This window comes from Thunnus albacares, chromosome 6 (genome assembly GCF_914725855.1).
Source record: "Thunnus albacares chromosome 6, fThuAlb1.1, whole genome shotgun sequence".
Lineage (NCBI taxonomy): Eukaryota > Metazoa > Chordata > Actinopteri > Scombriformes > Scombridae > Thunnus > Thunnus albacares.
Window position 1 is genome coordinate 21,040,681 of NC_058111.1, and position 14,515 is coordinate 21,055,195.

Consider the following 14,515-nt stretch of genomic DNA (forward strand, 5'->3'; position numbering starts at 1 on the left):
CTCTGTCTCACTCTATCTCACTCTACCCCAACTGTGCATTACTAAAACAAATTACTCTGTCTCTTATCTGTGCGAGCGTGCTCTGCAGAGTCAGTCGTGTCGGCGTGTGGAGGCCTCTGCTGCTTTGAAATGAGGAAAGAGAGCAGGTTATTCCCTTGGATATGGTGGATTGTGGTTGTGATAGCTTTGTTCTTGCTGGGCTTCGTCATAGGTAAGACATGATAAGACAACAGAGACTTAAAGCAGACATAAATGTTAGTTAATTCATGGAAAACAATGGGATAGTTGTATAAATCACTGAAGTTTGAAAATTAAGAAGGCAGTTGCTGAAATAACATATACAGATAAACAACATAAAGAGATAAAATCATTCAATTTCTTGAATTAACCTGATAAAATGTCAACTCAGTGCTGTTTAAGCTGAATATTGAAAGTGTGTTGTTGTTGTGTGTGCATCTGTGTGTGTGTGTCTGTGTGTGTGTGTGTGTGTGTGTGTGTGTGTGTGTGTGTGTGGATTGCTAAATGAAGTTTGTCACTACTCTGACACATTTCACATCTGTCTGCTCACAGCAGGTTAACACATGCTGTCCATAACCACAGTTCCCCTTAAAATATCATTTCAAACATGACGGGAAGTCTCTGTTAAGATCTAAATCTTAACTGGACAGTGAATGTGACACAGTTTGCATTCTGCATGTTTCCGCCCACTTTGTCTGACTTGTACTTTGTTCTTGGAAAAAGACATTTTTAACACATCAAGAAGTCATACGGTGATGACTCTCATAAAAACTGACACTGTTATTGAACTGTATGTGTGCTGTAGGCTGGTTTGCGAAGCCCACAAATCCAAACACAGTAAACACCAGTGCTTCCAGCCAGTATCTGAAGGAGCTTCTGGATGAAATGCAACCAGATCAGATAAGAGAGCATCTCAGGTAACTATCACTACCAACACACTAAACCTATCCTGTGTACCATTAGTACATGCAACTTAAGAGGTTACAGCAAAGAAGAAAACATACTGCAGTTCTCATGGGAGGGGTTTCTTTGTGTCCATATAAAGACACACAAAAACATCTTTGTCAAACACTTTGGACAAGAATTGAATATCTCAACAACCACTCACTCTCTAGTGAGACTGTTCAAACAACATTCACACCCACACAACTTTGTTTCAAAATTGAGAGGAGATCCCAAATTTTCCAAAGACAACAAATATGTGAGGCTGAATTTGAGCCATTAAAACATCCATCAGTGCAGTTACATACACATATTCAGTGAAGAGCTGGACTAAGCTGATACACAGTTCTCACAATGGTGTCAGTCGGTTTGGAATAAGATCATGTTTCCAACATTAAGTGGAAAAACTGTTAACTGCACTTGCTAACAGAGCACGCAATTAGACTGAATGTCATAAATGTTGGCATTGCATATTCGCAAGCTCCCATGTTAACATGCTAAAGGCTACAAGCTAAATGTCAGCATTTTTCATTTATTCAACTATTTTGCTCAATGTCATGAACATTACAGCCTCACAGAAGACACAGACAACATTTTGACACATCACAGCAGCAAAAGCACAGGTGTAAATAATCAAATGAATTAAGTCCCATTTAGCTGCTTCAGTTTCAGGGTCCTGGTATTGTGCATGCTAGCTCACTGTCACACTGTCCTGTGACAGTAAATGTTACACCTTTGCTAAGTATGACTGTCTGCTGTGAAAAAAGCTGGATTTATTGATTGTGATCAAGTGAAGTCAGACATCCCGAATATTAGCCAGTCAGATCCTGAACTATGTCATATTGTTTTGTTTTTTCAATCAACTATTTTAAATCTAATCTGGAAAACCAATTATGAACAAACAATAACTCCTAAAAAGGCTGCAGCTTTTAAGTTTTATCTACTGTATTCAGTAAAAGTGGTCGTTCTCACTTTCTTCAGCTATTCTGATAGTCAAACTGATTGCTCTCCAGCCACAAGACCTTTTTGACAGCATTTTAATTCTAGTAGCTGACTGCTACCTCCCCATCACTAACTACTGATGTTCTCCTCACAGGAAATTTACACGACTCCCCCACCTTGCTGGCACAGAGCAGAACCTGAGATATGCAGAACAGATCAAGAAAGAGTGGCAGGAGTTTGGGTTGGACTCAGTGGAGATGGTGCCCTATGACGTCCTGTTGTCCTATCCCAACAAATCACAGCCCAATTACATCTCAATAGTTGATGTACTAGGCCATGAGGTACAGTACATGCACACGGATGAGATAAAAAGTCTGGAAAGAACAGACCCACACAAACACAAGCCTGTACACAGCACACAACAAATGAAACATATTATCTAGCAGGCTTTCTGTTGGCCAGGTATAATTTCAACCTCTTTGTCAAATACATAGATTATAGTTTGCTCCCATTTATTATAGCCTAAGGATGGCAGTCATACTCTGTGGTGATAACAATATTAAGGACCAGTTTACGTAATAGCTACCATTATTGAAATGATCATGTACTGTACATGCCTGGTATTCACAGCAAGAAACCAATTTAGAGATACGTTTAAGTTTAATGATTGCCAAACAGTTTGTGATCCTAATCTTTTTTTTAGCACCGTAAGCACTGAACTACTCCATTCGCCAAACTTAGCCCCCGGTGTCTAAATTTCAAAGGGACTGTGATTTTCTCATGCACATGAACAATAACAATAATTCAGTCTAAATTCCGGACTACTCCTCAGTCTGGTTAAAAACACAACACACTGCTCTAGGCCTCATTTCCACCTTTTCACTGTTCTCTACTACTACCACTGTCCTCACTGCAAAAACTGCAAGACAGCTCATTCAAGTCCAAGGTCCTTTTATAGCTTTGTTGTGAGATAAACCTTTGTATATATATATGTGTGTGTGTGTGTGTCCTATGAGTAGGGATAATGACGCTGCACAGAAGCAAACATGAGAAGACAGATCAGAGTTTACTGCATGGTCTCAACTGTGAGAAAATACATTATACTGTTGGGATGTATTAAAGAAGTTAAACACTAGAAAGCTAGAAATTCAGTAATACTACAGACTACATGCACAGTAGATACTGAGAGTCATTCAAAAACTGAGTGATTCATCAACTGGTAACTGCAAATAATCTACAAAATCTGTTTTAGTGTATAAGACCAATGATGATCTGAGCATTTAGATTATGATCTTGTTAACCAGTGAGTCAAAGCTTTAACTACAGATACCAAAGTGCTTTCACATCTACTTTAATCTCATTTCAATTGAGCTGATGTCATCTTTCTTCCTCAGGTCGTAAACACTTCCCTGGCTGAGCCCGTTCCTGAGGGTTATGAGGATGTTCCTAACATTGTACCTCCATACAGTGCCTTCTCCCCTAAAGGACAACCTGAGGTGCACACACGCAAACAATAATAGCATGATCATACTGATACAAAGACAGTGTTGTTTTTAGCTGAAGTAAAAGAGGCAATCCTGAATATCAAATATAAGCACACTTAGTAAGATGTTTCCAATTTCTGTCTCTCTCTCCAGGGGGATTTGGTGTATGTCAACTATGGTCGTACTGAAGACTTTTTCCAGTTGGAGAGGGAGATGGGCATCAATGTGACTGGGAAGATTGTCATCGTCAGATATGGGAAGATATTCAGGGGCAATAAGGTAGGAAAAGTCCTGGTTGTAACTGCACCTGCAAATCCAATTAAATACTTGCTGTCAGTCGCTGAGTGTTGCAAGTAAAAGGAATACACAGTATACCTGTGGTTAAATGTGACTTCATACTAAAAAACCAGGTTCAGGCTGTTACACTAAAATGCTGGTGAACCTCGACCTCCTCTGCCTCATTAAGGAGATGTCAGTTTTGATTAAAGCTCTGTAGTAGTACTGTGTAATTCGTCCAGTAATGTTTCATGCAAGTCATCAGTGCTGTATTGTGATAATTTGTCATGAGAAACAGTGTCTGCACATACAAAAAGTACAATTAAACACATATACATGGCACATAATCACAATGACCCACCGCTGTTTTTCTCTCTCTTTCTCCACCAGGTGAAGAATGCTGTGTTAGCCGGAGCAACAGGAATCATAATGTTCTCAGATCCAGCAGATTACTGTGCTGCTGGAGTCCAGGTACAGTATTCTGCAGGACTGAAACTAAAATATTTTTGTGTTAATTTGTGTGCATGTTTGTGTAACTGCCATTGTTAATGCAGCAGAAGCTGAATATGATTTGGACAAGCCTTGATCAGTGGCAGAATCAATAATTAACAACTATAAATTAATGGTCCAGATGCCCAAATTTTACTTGATTGCTTGGGTTCGATCACTTCTCAATCATGATTGTAAAGAGATTTTACAAGAAAGCCTTCCTGAAAGTGCAAGTGTAATCTGTGGATTCAAATAAAGTATTTAAAATGTATTGGTGTGTGCATGTGCAGCCCTACCCTGATGGCTGGAACCTGCCCGGTGGAGGAGCTCAGAGAGGAAACGTTCTTAACCTGAACGGAGCAGGAGACCCACTCACACCAGGGTACCCCGCTAAAGGTGTTTATGTGTCTAAAAAAAACTATTTGTTTATGTGTTAGAGTGTGTGCATGTGTGTGAGTTTCTCTAACATCCCCTCTCTTGCAGAATATACCTACAGATTCAGCCTTGAGGATGGAGTGGGACTTCCCAGCATTCCTGTGCATCCCATTGGCTACCATGATGCAATCCACCTGCTTAAGTACAATTTTTTCCTTTCTTTTCCTATCGACATACTGAGCCAATTCTGAGAATTGCTAGAAACATTTAATTTGAATCTGGGATTTAGGGCAAAGAACTAAAAAAATCATTGGGGTCCTTTAATGCAGCAGCTGATTTACACTGTATTATTAATAGAATATGTGAATTATTCACCATTCAACAGGAACATGGGAGGAAAGATCCCCCCCAACAACTGGAAAGGAGCTCTTAACATCTCCTATAGGATTGGTCCAGGCTTTACCGAAGACTTCAAGAACCAGTAAGTCCGTCTCCTGTCTTAACTCTGTATTTGAGCCTTTCAATTGTCTCTCCCCTTTTTTTGCCCTTTTCTCTAATTCTGCTTTAATGGCCCATTGGCAAGTAGCCAAATGAAGTACAAAGAAGGCCCTTGTACCCCCTGTGTGTGAGAGACATACATACACATAGAAGCTGCACAAATAAAGCATGTAGTATGCACTCATACGCAACAACAGTTAACGGGGTCATTTGTGCTTTTGAAGAGTAGGGATTCTGGAGCGTCAACAACCAAAACAACAAATAAAACTGACTGTGTGTCCCTGGGACTCCTGATTTCAACCTCTGTAGAACAGAATCAGTCATTTCCTGTTAAGCTTTTTTTCTCTTTCTCTTCACATGTAGCCCATCTGTGTCTGAACTCCAGAGATAGCCACTGGAATCTGCTTGGATAGAGTTTCAACTTCCTAAGACTAAGTGAATTTTATAAACTTTTACAGATGGCTTGTGTTGAGAGTAATGTCTTGATAGAGAGGAAGTGCATCACTCTAGGTGATTTTAACACAGATGTATTGTTGCTTCCTAGCAAAAGCTGTCTAGTTAAAATTCAAACTTTTGTAGTGTTTGGACTAGCTTGCTGTACAAAATTGTACTGTTGTTTTTTAAAGTAATGATGTTGACAAGGCATAGGATTTGTTTAAAGGAAGGTTTTTAGCTGTGCTGGATTTAGTTGCACCAATGAAAGAGGTCAAAATAAAACAGAGAAGTGCCAAATGGATGACAGCAGAGATTTTGGACTTCATTAGACAGAGAGATCACTATTTGGTGAAATTTAAGAAGACTAATCTGCATATTGACTATGACATATTGACTGCAGTGCAGAAATCAAGCTAGATATAAAATACAGAAAGCCAAGTCCCAGTATTACATGGATGCTGTTGCAGTGAATGTGCATCAGCCCAAAAACCTGTGGAAAATCCTTAAAGACATGGGTGCTCAAAATAGAAATGTAACACATAATCGTGTAATATTGGAAGAGATATTGACAATACCGAGTGTTTTGATAAACAGAAGATTTCTGGACATTTCAATACATTTTTTACAACCAGCCAGGATCTCATTCCAGCTAGATTCTTGAGGCATAGTGTCAGTGTCTCTTGTGGGGTCATTGCTCATATTTTGGTTCATCACTGAGTCATTAAAGCAGGGAAAAGTTCCAAGTCAGATGAAAATGTCCTCGCCCTGTTTAAGAAGAACAGTAGGTCAGACGTAGGAAACTATAGGCCAGTATCAATCCTACCAACCATATCTAAGTTATTGGAGAGGGTGGTGTTTGATCTGGGTGAAGAATATCTGATCCACTACAACCTTCTGTGTGAGTTTCAGTCCGGGTTTAGAGCAGCCTACTCCACTACCTGCCTCACTCACCTTTGCGATTACATCAGACAAGAAAGTGAAAATGCTAATTACACTGGCATGGTCTTGCTGGTCTTACAGAAAGCATTTGACACAGTAGATCACTCCATATTTTTGTCCAAACTGCAGTGTATGGGACTAGGGTACACTGCTATAAACTGGTTAAAGTCGTACCTCACAGAGAGAACCCAAGTCTGCGATGTAGAAGGGACCCTGTCAGAACTAAGGGATATAACAAGCGGTGTGCTGCATAGCTCAATATCGTCTCAATATTCCTCATTTATGCAAATGGATTGGTGGCTGCAGTAAAATGCAGGCTTTTATTGTATGCTGATGATTCTTCTTTATTTGTGTCTGGGAAAGATATCCACCAAATTGAGGTCACTCTTAGCAGTTAGAAAATGCAAGGGAGTGGCTCATAGACAACAAACTGTCATTGCACCTGGGCAAAACTGAGTCAATTCTCTTTGGTACTAAGCATAGGCTGCAGAACAGAACGGAATAAAGGTTACATGCAATGGTAATGAAATCATATCACAGGCTTGTGTCACATACCTTGGCATTACTCTGGATCAGTTACTCTCAGGTGAATTTATTGCTGAGAAAATACTATACGAAAGTACCTATAAACTCACGTTCCTGTATCGGAGAATGAGGCAGTTTGACATTACAATTTAAAAATTCTTTGTAACAACACTGATACAGTGCCATTTCAATTACACCTGTTCTGCATGGTGCAGTGGCTTGACAACGAAACTAAGGAACAAGATGCAGGTTATGCAAAATCACATCATTCATTATCTACTAAATGTACCTCCCAGAACTCATGTAGAAGGTAACGAATTCAAGAAGGTGGGCCTGTTGCCATTACAGCTCAGGGTGGACAAGCTGAAACTCAACCAAATCATCAGTGGTGCTGCCCCTGACAAGCTGGGCTTCCAGATAGTCATGATCCATACTCGGCATGGACACAACACCAGGGCTAGTGTGCACTCATGCAAGGTGCCACAAGTAAACAGCGTAGCTGTCTGTCCTGTTTTTCTGACTTCAGGGACCATGTTGGAAACAAGTGTTCTCACTTTTACATGTTATCCATTGGATTCATTGTCTTCTATATCCATAAATCAAATCAAATCAAATCAAATCAAATCAAATCAAATCAAATCAAATCAAATCAAATCAAATCAAATCAATGTCTCTCTGTTACCTGTATGTATCACTCCTTCCTTAATCTGTTTGTCCCAGGAAGGTGCGCATGAACATCCACACTAACAATCAGGTAACCAGGATCTACAATGTCATTGGAAGGATTAGAGGAGCTCTAGAGCCAGGTACAGCAGCCCAGCCTGCTCTGATTTAATTGTTCATTCAAGCTTTGAGCCACATTTCACACATGATAGTACCCATGCCAGTATGGACATAATGCGAGCAACAAACATTTAAAAACAAAACAAAACAAAACCTAAAGGATGAGTTTTTCAAGTGTTTTTCTTGCCATAATCATTCCTCCTGTTCATACTGACCGTTAAGAGATCCCTTCATAATGCACTTTCAATGTAAGTGCCTTCTTCTGTGCAAAAATGTATTTAAAAGTTTATTTGAAGCTAATATGAAGCTTTAGTTGTCGAAGTGAGTCAACTCATTATATCTTTCAATATTGCAGTCTTTTTAGAGCCAAATTCCCTCTTTTCTTGACAATCCTTCCACTGCAGCTGAACGGGAAAACATGGTCTGTTGAGACACAAAGAGGGAAATCTTTTGCCAAAAAGAATGTAACTGTGGGAGATATCCACTTTATTTGACTAACCGAGACAGCTGAAGCCTAATATAAGCTTCAGATAAACCTTTTAATACATTTTTGCTCAAAACGAGGATGTTTGACAAGGATGTCAATGTTCATTTGGGCACCTGACTATTGTTTGAAGACAGACTTGAAAATTGTGAACATGTCCTTTAAGCACAATTTGTCTGGCCACATTGTAGAGAATGAATCTAAATTTAGGAGATACAATATATTTTCATAATTTTTCTCTCTAACTCCTCTATCAACATATGTGTAGACAGGTATGTAATTCTGGGAGGGCACCGGGATGCCTGGGTGTTTGGAGCAATCGATCCCATGTCTGGTGCTGCAGTGCTCCATGAAACTGCCAGGAGTGCTGGCAGGTTGCTCAGTAAAGGTGAGTTTCTGTCAGTGAGTGAATGAGTGAATAATGGTGTCAACAGTCAATACTCAATGTGTGTGTGCGTGTGTGTGCGTGTGTGTGTGTGTGTGTAGGATGGAGACCGAGGAGGACTATCATATTTGCCAGCTGGGATGCAGAGGAGTTTGGACTGCTTGGATCTACAGAATGGGCAGAGGTATCACATACACCAACACACTTACACAAACATACACACACACATGCACTGACTACACTTTATCTTTCTCAACAGGATAATGCCAAGCTGCTGCAGGAGAGAGCTGTAGCCTATATCAATGCAGACTCTGCCATAGAGGGTGAGTGTGTGTATGTTTGTGAGTGCACCTCAATGTACTCAGTAAATTAATAACAATGTTGAGTATGAATTTGGTTGTTATACAGCTTTTGTATGTCTGTTTGTGTGTGTGTGTGTGTGTGTGTGTGTGTGTGTGTGTGTGTGTGTGTGTGTGTTTATGTGAATTGCAGGTATGTACACGCTGAGGGTTGACTGCACTCCATCTCTGCACACGATGGTGTACGACCTTACCAAGCAGGTGCGCAGATGTGAACACACACAAAGCATCGATACATCTAAAGTCTCTGTTCATCCTTATCCCCTCTTTCTCTCTTTCCTTCTGTGTGTGTGTGCGTGTGTGTGTGTGTGTGTGTGTGTGTGTGTGTGTGTGTGTAGATAGCCAGTCCAGAAGAAGGGGAGGAGGGAGTTTCTCTGTATGAGAGTTGGCATAAGAGAGACAACTGGACAAATGACCGTGATGCACCCAGGCAGGTTACAAAAGCCTCACAATGATAAAACAAACAAGTCTCAGGTCAGACACTAATGCTCACTAGTTAGTGTTTCATATTAGTTGCATAGTAGCACTCTCCAGTCACCAGTTGGGAGACTAATCAGGGGACAAAAACATGACTCACTTATATGACTTTGAGACTTTTTAAACAACATCTTAGACTGTCTGGGTGCCTAATGATCTGCTCCAAACCTTTAAACAAACTCATTTGTGAACTTCTATAGTATAAGTGTTAGCTGCTCAATTCATGCAAAGATATCTTCAGGTACAGGCATGAGCTGAATGCTCTTTGAATGATTTAAAGACCAAAAAGTATGGCCTTCTACTCTGATATGCTGAAATGACAGACTATAGTCAGAGAGCCGAGTCACAGTTGAGTACGGCCACTACTTTGCGGCAAATGTGAAGAAATAGCCAAACTATAGCTACAACAATATACACAAACTATGAGAAGATTTTGAAAAGCCTCAACTCATGTCTTATTTACAGTACAGAGGGGTTGTGGCTGCGTGTTGGGTTTTAAACAAGTTTTGGCTGACATTTGTAGATCTGTCTTAGGTTATCTATTAAACAATCTAAAAATGAATGAAATAAATCACTGACTCTGTCTGTCCTCCACCCTGGTGTACTGTAGGATCAGTAAACTGGGCTCAGGCAGTGATTTTGAAGCTTATTTCATCCGTCTGGGAATTGCTGCGGGCAGAGCCAGATACACCAAGAACAAGGTAATGTTAGAAGTATGGTGTGGTACATGGTAACATGTTTGTATGCATATTTCTGTCTGTTCTGTTGAGTTCTGATTTGTATGTATCTGAATGCAAAACAGTACACTTGTGCTCCCTGTAAATCTTAAAATAGTGCGCATGCTTGAATGTTTGTTGGCTTGTCACGTTTGTGTGTAATGTGTGTTATCTACATTGTCACATGTGTCTGTATAAGTTTGTCGTAACATAGATGTTCAGTTGAAATCCTCTGTGTGTGTATTCAGAAAACAGAGCGATACAGCAGTTATCCAGTCTACCACAGTGTGTATGAAACCTTCGAGATCGTGGAGAAGTTTTACGACCCCTCCTTCAGGAGGCTTCGGGCGGTGGCCCAGGTGAGAGGCGGGCTCATCTTCCTATTGGCAGACTCCCAGCTCCTCCCTCTCGACACCAACCAGTACGCAGGCTCACTCAGGAAGTACGCACAGAGCATCGCACAGCTGGCACAGGAGCACCCAAAGGAGATGAAGATTTACAAGGTGTCATTTGGTGAGTTCATTTTGGTCACTGTGAAACAAAGATTATGCAAGTGCTGCCATGTGGTGAAATAGTTCAAATCAGAGATGATAAACTATATTTTATTTGACATACAGTATAGTTTAGTACACATTTCACATAATATAGAGTTAATTCAAACTTTAATGCATAGTTGAAAAGAAAAGAATGAGCCAACCTGCTGACTTTTCCAAAAATCTCTCAATATTTTAATTTTTCTTTCCCTATATTTTCAGACTCCTTGTTTTCTGCAGTGGAGAACTTCACTGTTGCATCTAGGGAATTTATAGAGCGCCTGGAAAACCTCAACAGAGCAGAGTACGAGTGTATTTAACATGTCATTCATTTAAAGTATCCACAATATCCAAACAAAAACTGAGATCCAGATGGGTGACAAATTAAAGGAAAAACCAGCACAGACCTGAATGATGAAAAGATATTCCCTCATTTGTTTTACACATCAGTCCATAATCTCCCATAGGTGCTCAATTGGGTTGAGATCTGGTGACTGCAAAGGCCATAACATATGATTCACATCATTTTCATACTCATCAAACCATTTAGTGACACCTCATGCCCTGTGAATTGGGGCATTGTCATCCTGGAAGAGACCACTCTGATCGGGATAGAAATGTTTCATCATAGGTGATCACTCAGAACACCTTTGTATTGATTTGCAAGTGGACCCAAACTATGCTAGCAAGATGCCCCCAACAGCATAACAGCGCCACCAGATCCCCTCACTGTAGGGGTCAAGCATTCAGACCTGTACCAGTTTTTCCTTCCATTTGTATGTAATGTGTGAAAAAGGCAGTGGGAGGTCTAATGTCATTGTGTATGTGTGTGTGTGTGTGTGTGTATCAGTCCTCTGCAGGTGCGCATCATGAATGATCAGCTCATGTATCTGGAGAGAGCCTTTATAGACCCCCTGGGTTTACCTGGCAGACCCTTTTACAGGTAAGTCTTACATTGTCACACACACAAAACATTTTCTCTCGTGTTTCTGGTAGGACTCTCTCTAGTCGAGCACTTAGTTGGCTGCATGGGCTGTAGCTGACTTTTCAGGGTCAGTATAATTTAAGTCAGCGTCACTGGATTCACAACAGTTTATTTGTAAAAAAAAAAAAAAAAAAAAATTGTATGTATTTATAACTATTTGTAGCTCTGCAATATTCTCATGCCTAATATATACATTACTTACATTTACATACGTACATCCATTTTACACCTGTAAGCAATGACACGTGGATGCAGTGTTACCCTACAACAGTGGTTAACAACGTTTTTGGCCTGTGACCTCTTAAAATGAAGCAGCCTGTGGTCCCTCTTCAACAGTTGCATATATCCTTTGATTGTTACCACTTCAACCAAAGGGATTGTTTTTTTGATTTTACTTTCAGAAGCTGCGAGAGTTAAAAATTACCCAGGCATTCACAAGAAAAAAGGCAAATAATTTACATGAAATGTATGAAAAATAACCATAATTTTGTGTAACAGACATTTGTCTTTTTTCTTTCTCATATTCTGGTAATTATCCTGCAACTCCAGTAGTTACTGCTTTACAAAATCATGGTTTCAAAACACCTCTTTGTTTGAGTCTTTTGAAATAATTTGCTCAAACACAACTGGTCATTTAGTTGAGCACTATTGTGCAAGACCTGATGATGAGTAATAAAATATATACAGTAGTTATGAAATTTAATGCCATTTCTCTTGCACTCTGTCAATTGTCTTTCTTGTGTTTCCAGTTTTAGCTCAGCTCAGCTCTATTTTATCAGATCTAGTTTTTAAAAACTGACACAACCCAGGCTGTGAGGAGCTCTTGTTTATAATATGAGAGGTGAACATAAAGACTCTCCAGCAAAACACTTGTGGCCTTGTGTCCCCAGAGAATAGAGCATATCTTTAAAGCTGTGTGTGCTGCCATAAGGCCAGAAGACTAAAAGTGCACTATTACAGTGTTTCTGTCCTTTGCATCAAATTCATATTATCTCCTACAAGTTTCCTTCTTTCAATCTATCATGCATACTCCATAACAAAAAAATAATTACACTAAAAACGCAAAATGCATTTCCTTGAAATTCTGGTTCCTTTACTGTTCAGAGATGTATTTTGTTTTTATTTTGTCTCCCTCTGTCATTTTATACACGATTGCAGTCTTAACATTTTAAGGTAATTATTACTGGATCACTGCTTTGTCCTTATCGGGTCCCAACCAGGCGCCATAAGTTTGATTTTATAACTCTGAAATTCTTACACTATCTGCAAATACTCACAAGAGATGATTTTGAAAATTCAGACCAACACAGCTTTAAATAGACAAGCTCCATCTTATGAGACCTTGCAGCATGCATGGGTACATGACTGTTTCCAGGTTTAGTCATTGATATATCAGTAGTTCATGATACTGGATTCCTGTAGAAAGTTCTACGACAGTTCATAATTTCCCTGGCTGGAAAAACTCCTCATTTTGAGCTTGTTTTAATATACAACACAAATATTTAATCTGTAATAGCCACAGTACATGTCTTAACTTAATACTCCCCCCCCCACAATCTGTTTTCAGGCATGTGATATTTGCTCCCAGCAGCCGTAACAAATATGCAGGAGAGTCTTTCCCTGGGATCTATGATGCGTTGTTTGACATTGAGAACTCAGCGGACCCAGAGAAAGCCTGGGAGGAAGTCAAGCGACAAATCAGCATTGCAGCATTCACCGTCCATGCTGCCGCCATGACTCTAACACCACCTGCATGAAGCACGCACAGTCTGAAGCCATGTGCTCGATCGATCAATTGACATAACACCACAATGTTAAAAGAGGGAATTCACCACCTGCAACACAGAGAGAGATGGACAATCCGTTTTCTGATCCAGCCACATTCTACAATCATCTCTGAGCATCATTACCAAAATACAACTTACAATACAGTCTTTTTACTCTCCTTTGTTATTTGTTATGTGGCTACAGTGATGTTATAATTTATGTTTTTGATGTTTTTTGTTGTTGGAGTATTATAATAATCATGTCTGGCTAAAAGAGACCCCAGTAAAATCAAGTGACCCCTTAAAACATGACCAGAAAACAACTGACATCTTGTGCATGTAATAGTTTAATGTGAGAGAATTTTTTTTGACCTGACTGCCTGTCTGGTGCCAGTCAAACCTATACGGCACCTCTTCATCCCCTGGAGACAGGGAGAGGCAGAAAAGGACAAGAGAAAAAGACATTTTTACCAAATGAGAAAATCAAGTCAGATATATTGTCAAGTGCAGTTACAAAATGAGAAAAAAAATCAAAATCTGTTTTTCTGTGCTTCATACTACCAATTTAATGGGCATTAGCATGTTTGATTTATTTGTTATCCGATAAAAAACGAGTGAGCAGGACACAACACACAAATACTGTGAGTGTGTGTGTGTGTGTGTGTGTGTGTGTGTGTTGACCATAACAATACTGTCTCCTCTATGGTCTTGCACTTTGGTCCAAATTTGGGTATTTCCTATTTCTCTGCAGAAAGGAGTTCAAGTCTGATGTTTTCTTTCTGCAGCAGCTCCAGTGCATCATGCTGCACACAAACACAAACACACACATTTCATAAAGCACATTTGGCACAGTATGGTGGTAAGAGAGACCGGTCTCCTAATAAATACAGACGGGGAAATGGCAATGATAAGCAACAACTGATGACAACAACTAAGAAGCACATCTTTGCGTCCTACGTCCCACCTTACTGCAAAGCCTCTGAATTTGGATTTGCATGTGATTTGTGGAAACAAAGAATTGCTGTTTGTTGCTCTAGGAGGAACAGGAAAAATTCTTCCATTTAATTTGAATATGAGCTGAATTTCCCTGAAACATTTGATCCT

The 14,515-nt window shown here is 39.8% G+C and overlaps 1 protein-coding gene across 1 annotated transcript; it reads left to right on the top strand.

Annotated features, from left to right (window-relative positions):
• Positions 1-13,590, top strand: naalad2 (N-acetylated alpha-linked acidic dipeptidase 2). The gene is made up of 20 exons (XM_044353154.1): positions 1-211; positions 824-935; positions 2,057-2,243; positions 3,297-3,398; positions 3,540-3,665; positions 4,053-4,133; positions 4,442-4,547; positions 4,635-4,728; positions 4,912-5,007; positions 7,644-7,729; positions 8,459-8,578; positions 8,677-8,759; positions 8,835-8,898; positions 9,068-9,135; positions 9,273-9,364; positions 10,022-10,112; positions 10,376-10,640; positions 10,883-10,964; positions 11,511-11,603; positions 13,213-13,590. Exons 1-20 carry the CDS (start codon positions 130-132, stop codon positions 13,400-13,402), a joined length of 2,220 nt encoding a protein of 739 aa, XP_044209089.1. The 5' UTR covers positions 1-129; the 3' UTR covers positions 13,403-13,590.
• The last annotated feature ends 925 nt before the right edge of the window (positions 13,591-14,515 follow it).

Bases quoted from the DNA above. Each gene is read 5' to 3' on its own strand.
- naalad2 (XM_044353154.1), top strand. From the start codon at position 130: ATGAGGAAAGAGAGCAGGTTATTCCCTTGGATATGGTGGATTGTGGTT. The intron at 10,113-10,375 runs GTAATGTTAGAA...GTGTGTATTCAG, and splicing joins CCAGATACACCAAGAACAAG to AAAACAGAGCGATACAGCAG. The intron at 10,965-11,510 runs GTACGAGTGTAT...TGTGTGTATCAG, and splicing joins GAAAACCTCAACAGAGCAGA to TCCTCTGCAGGTGCGCATCA.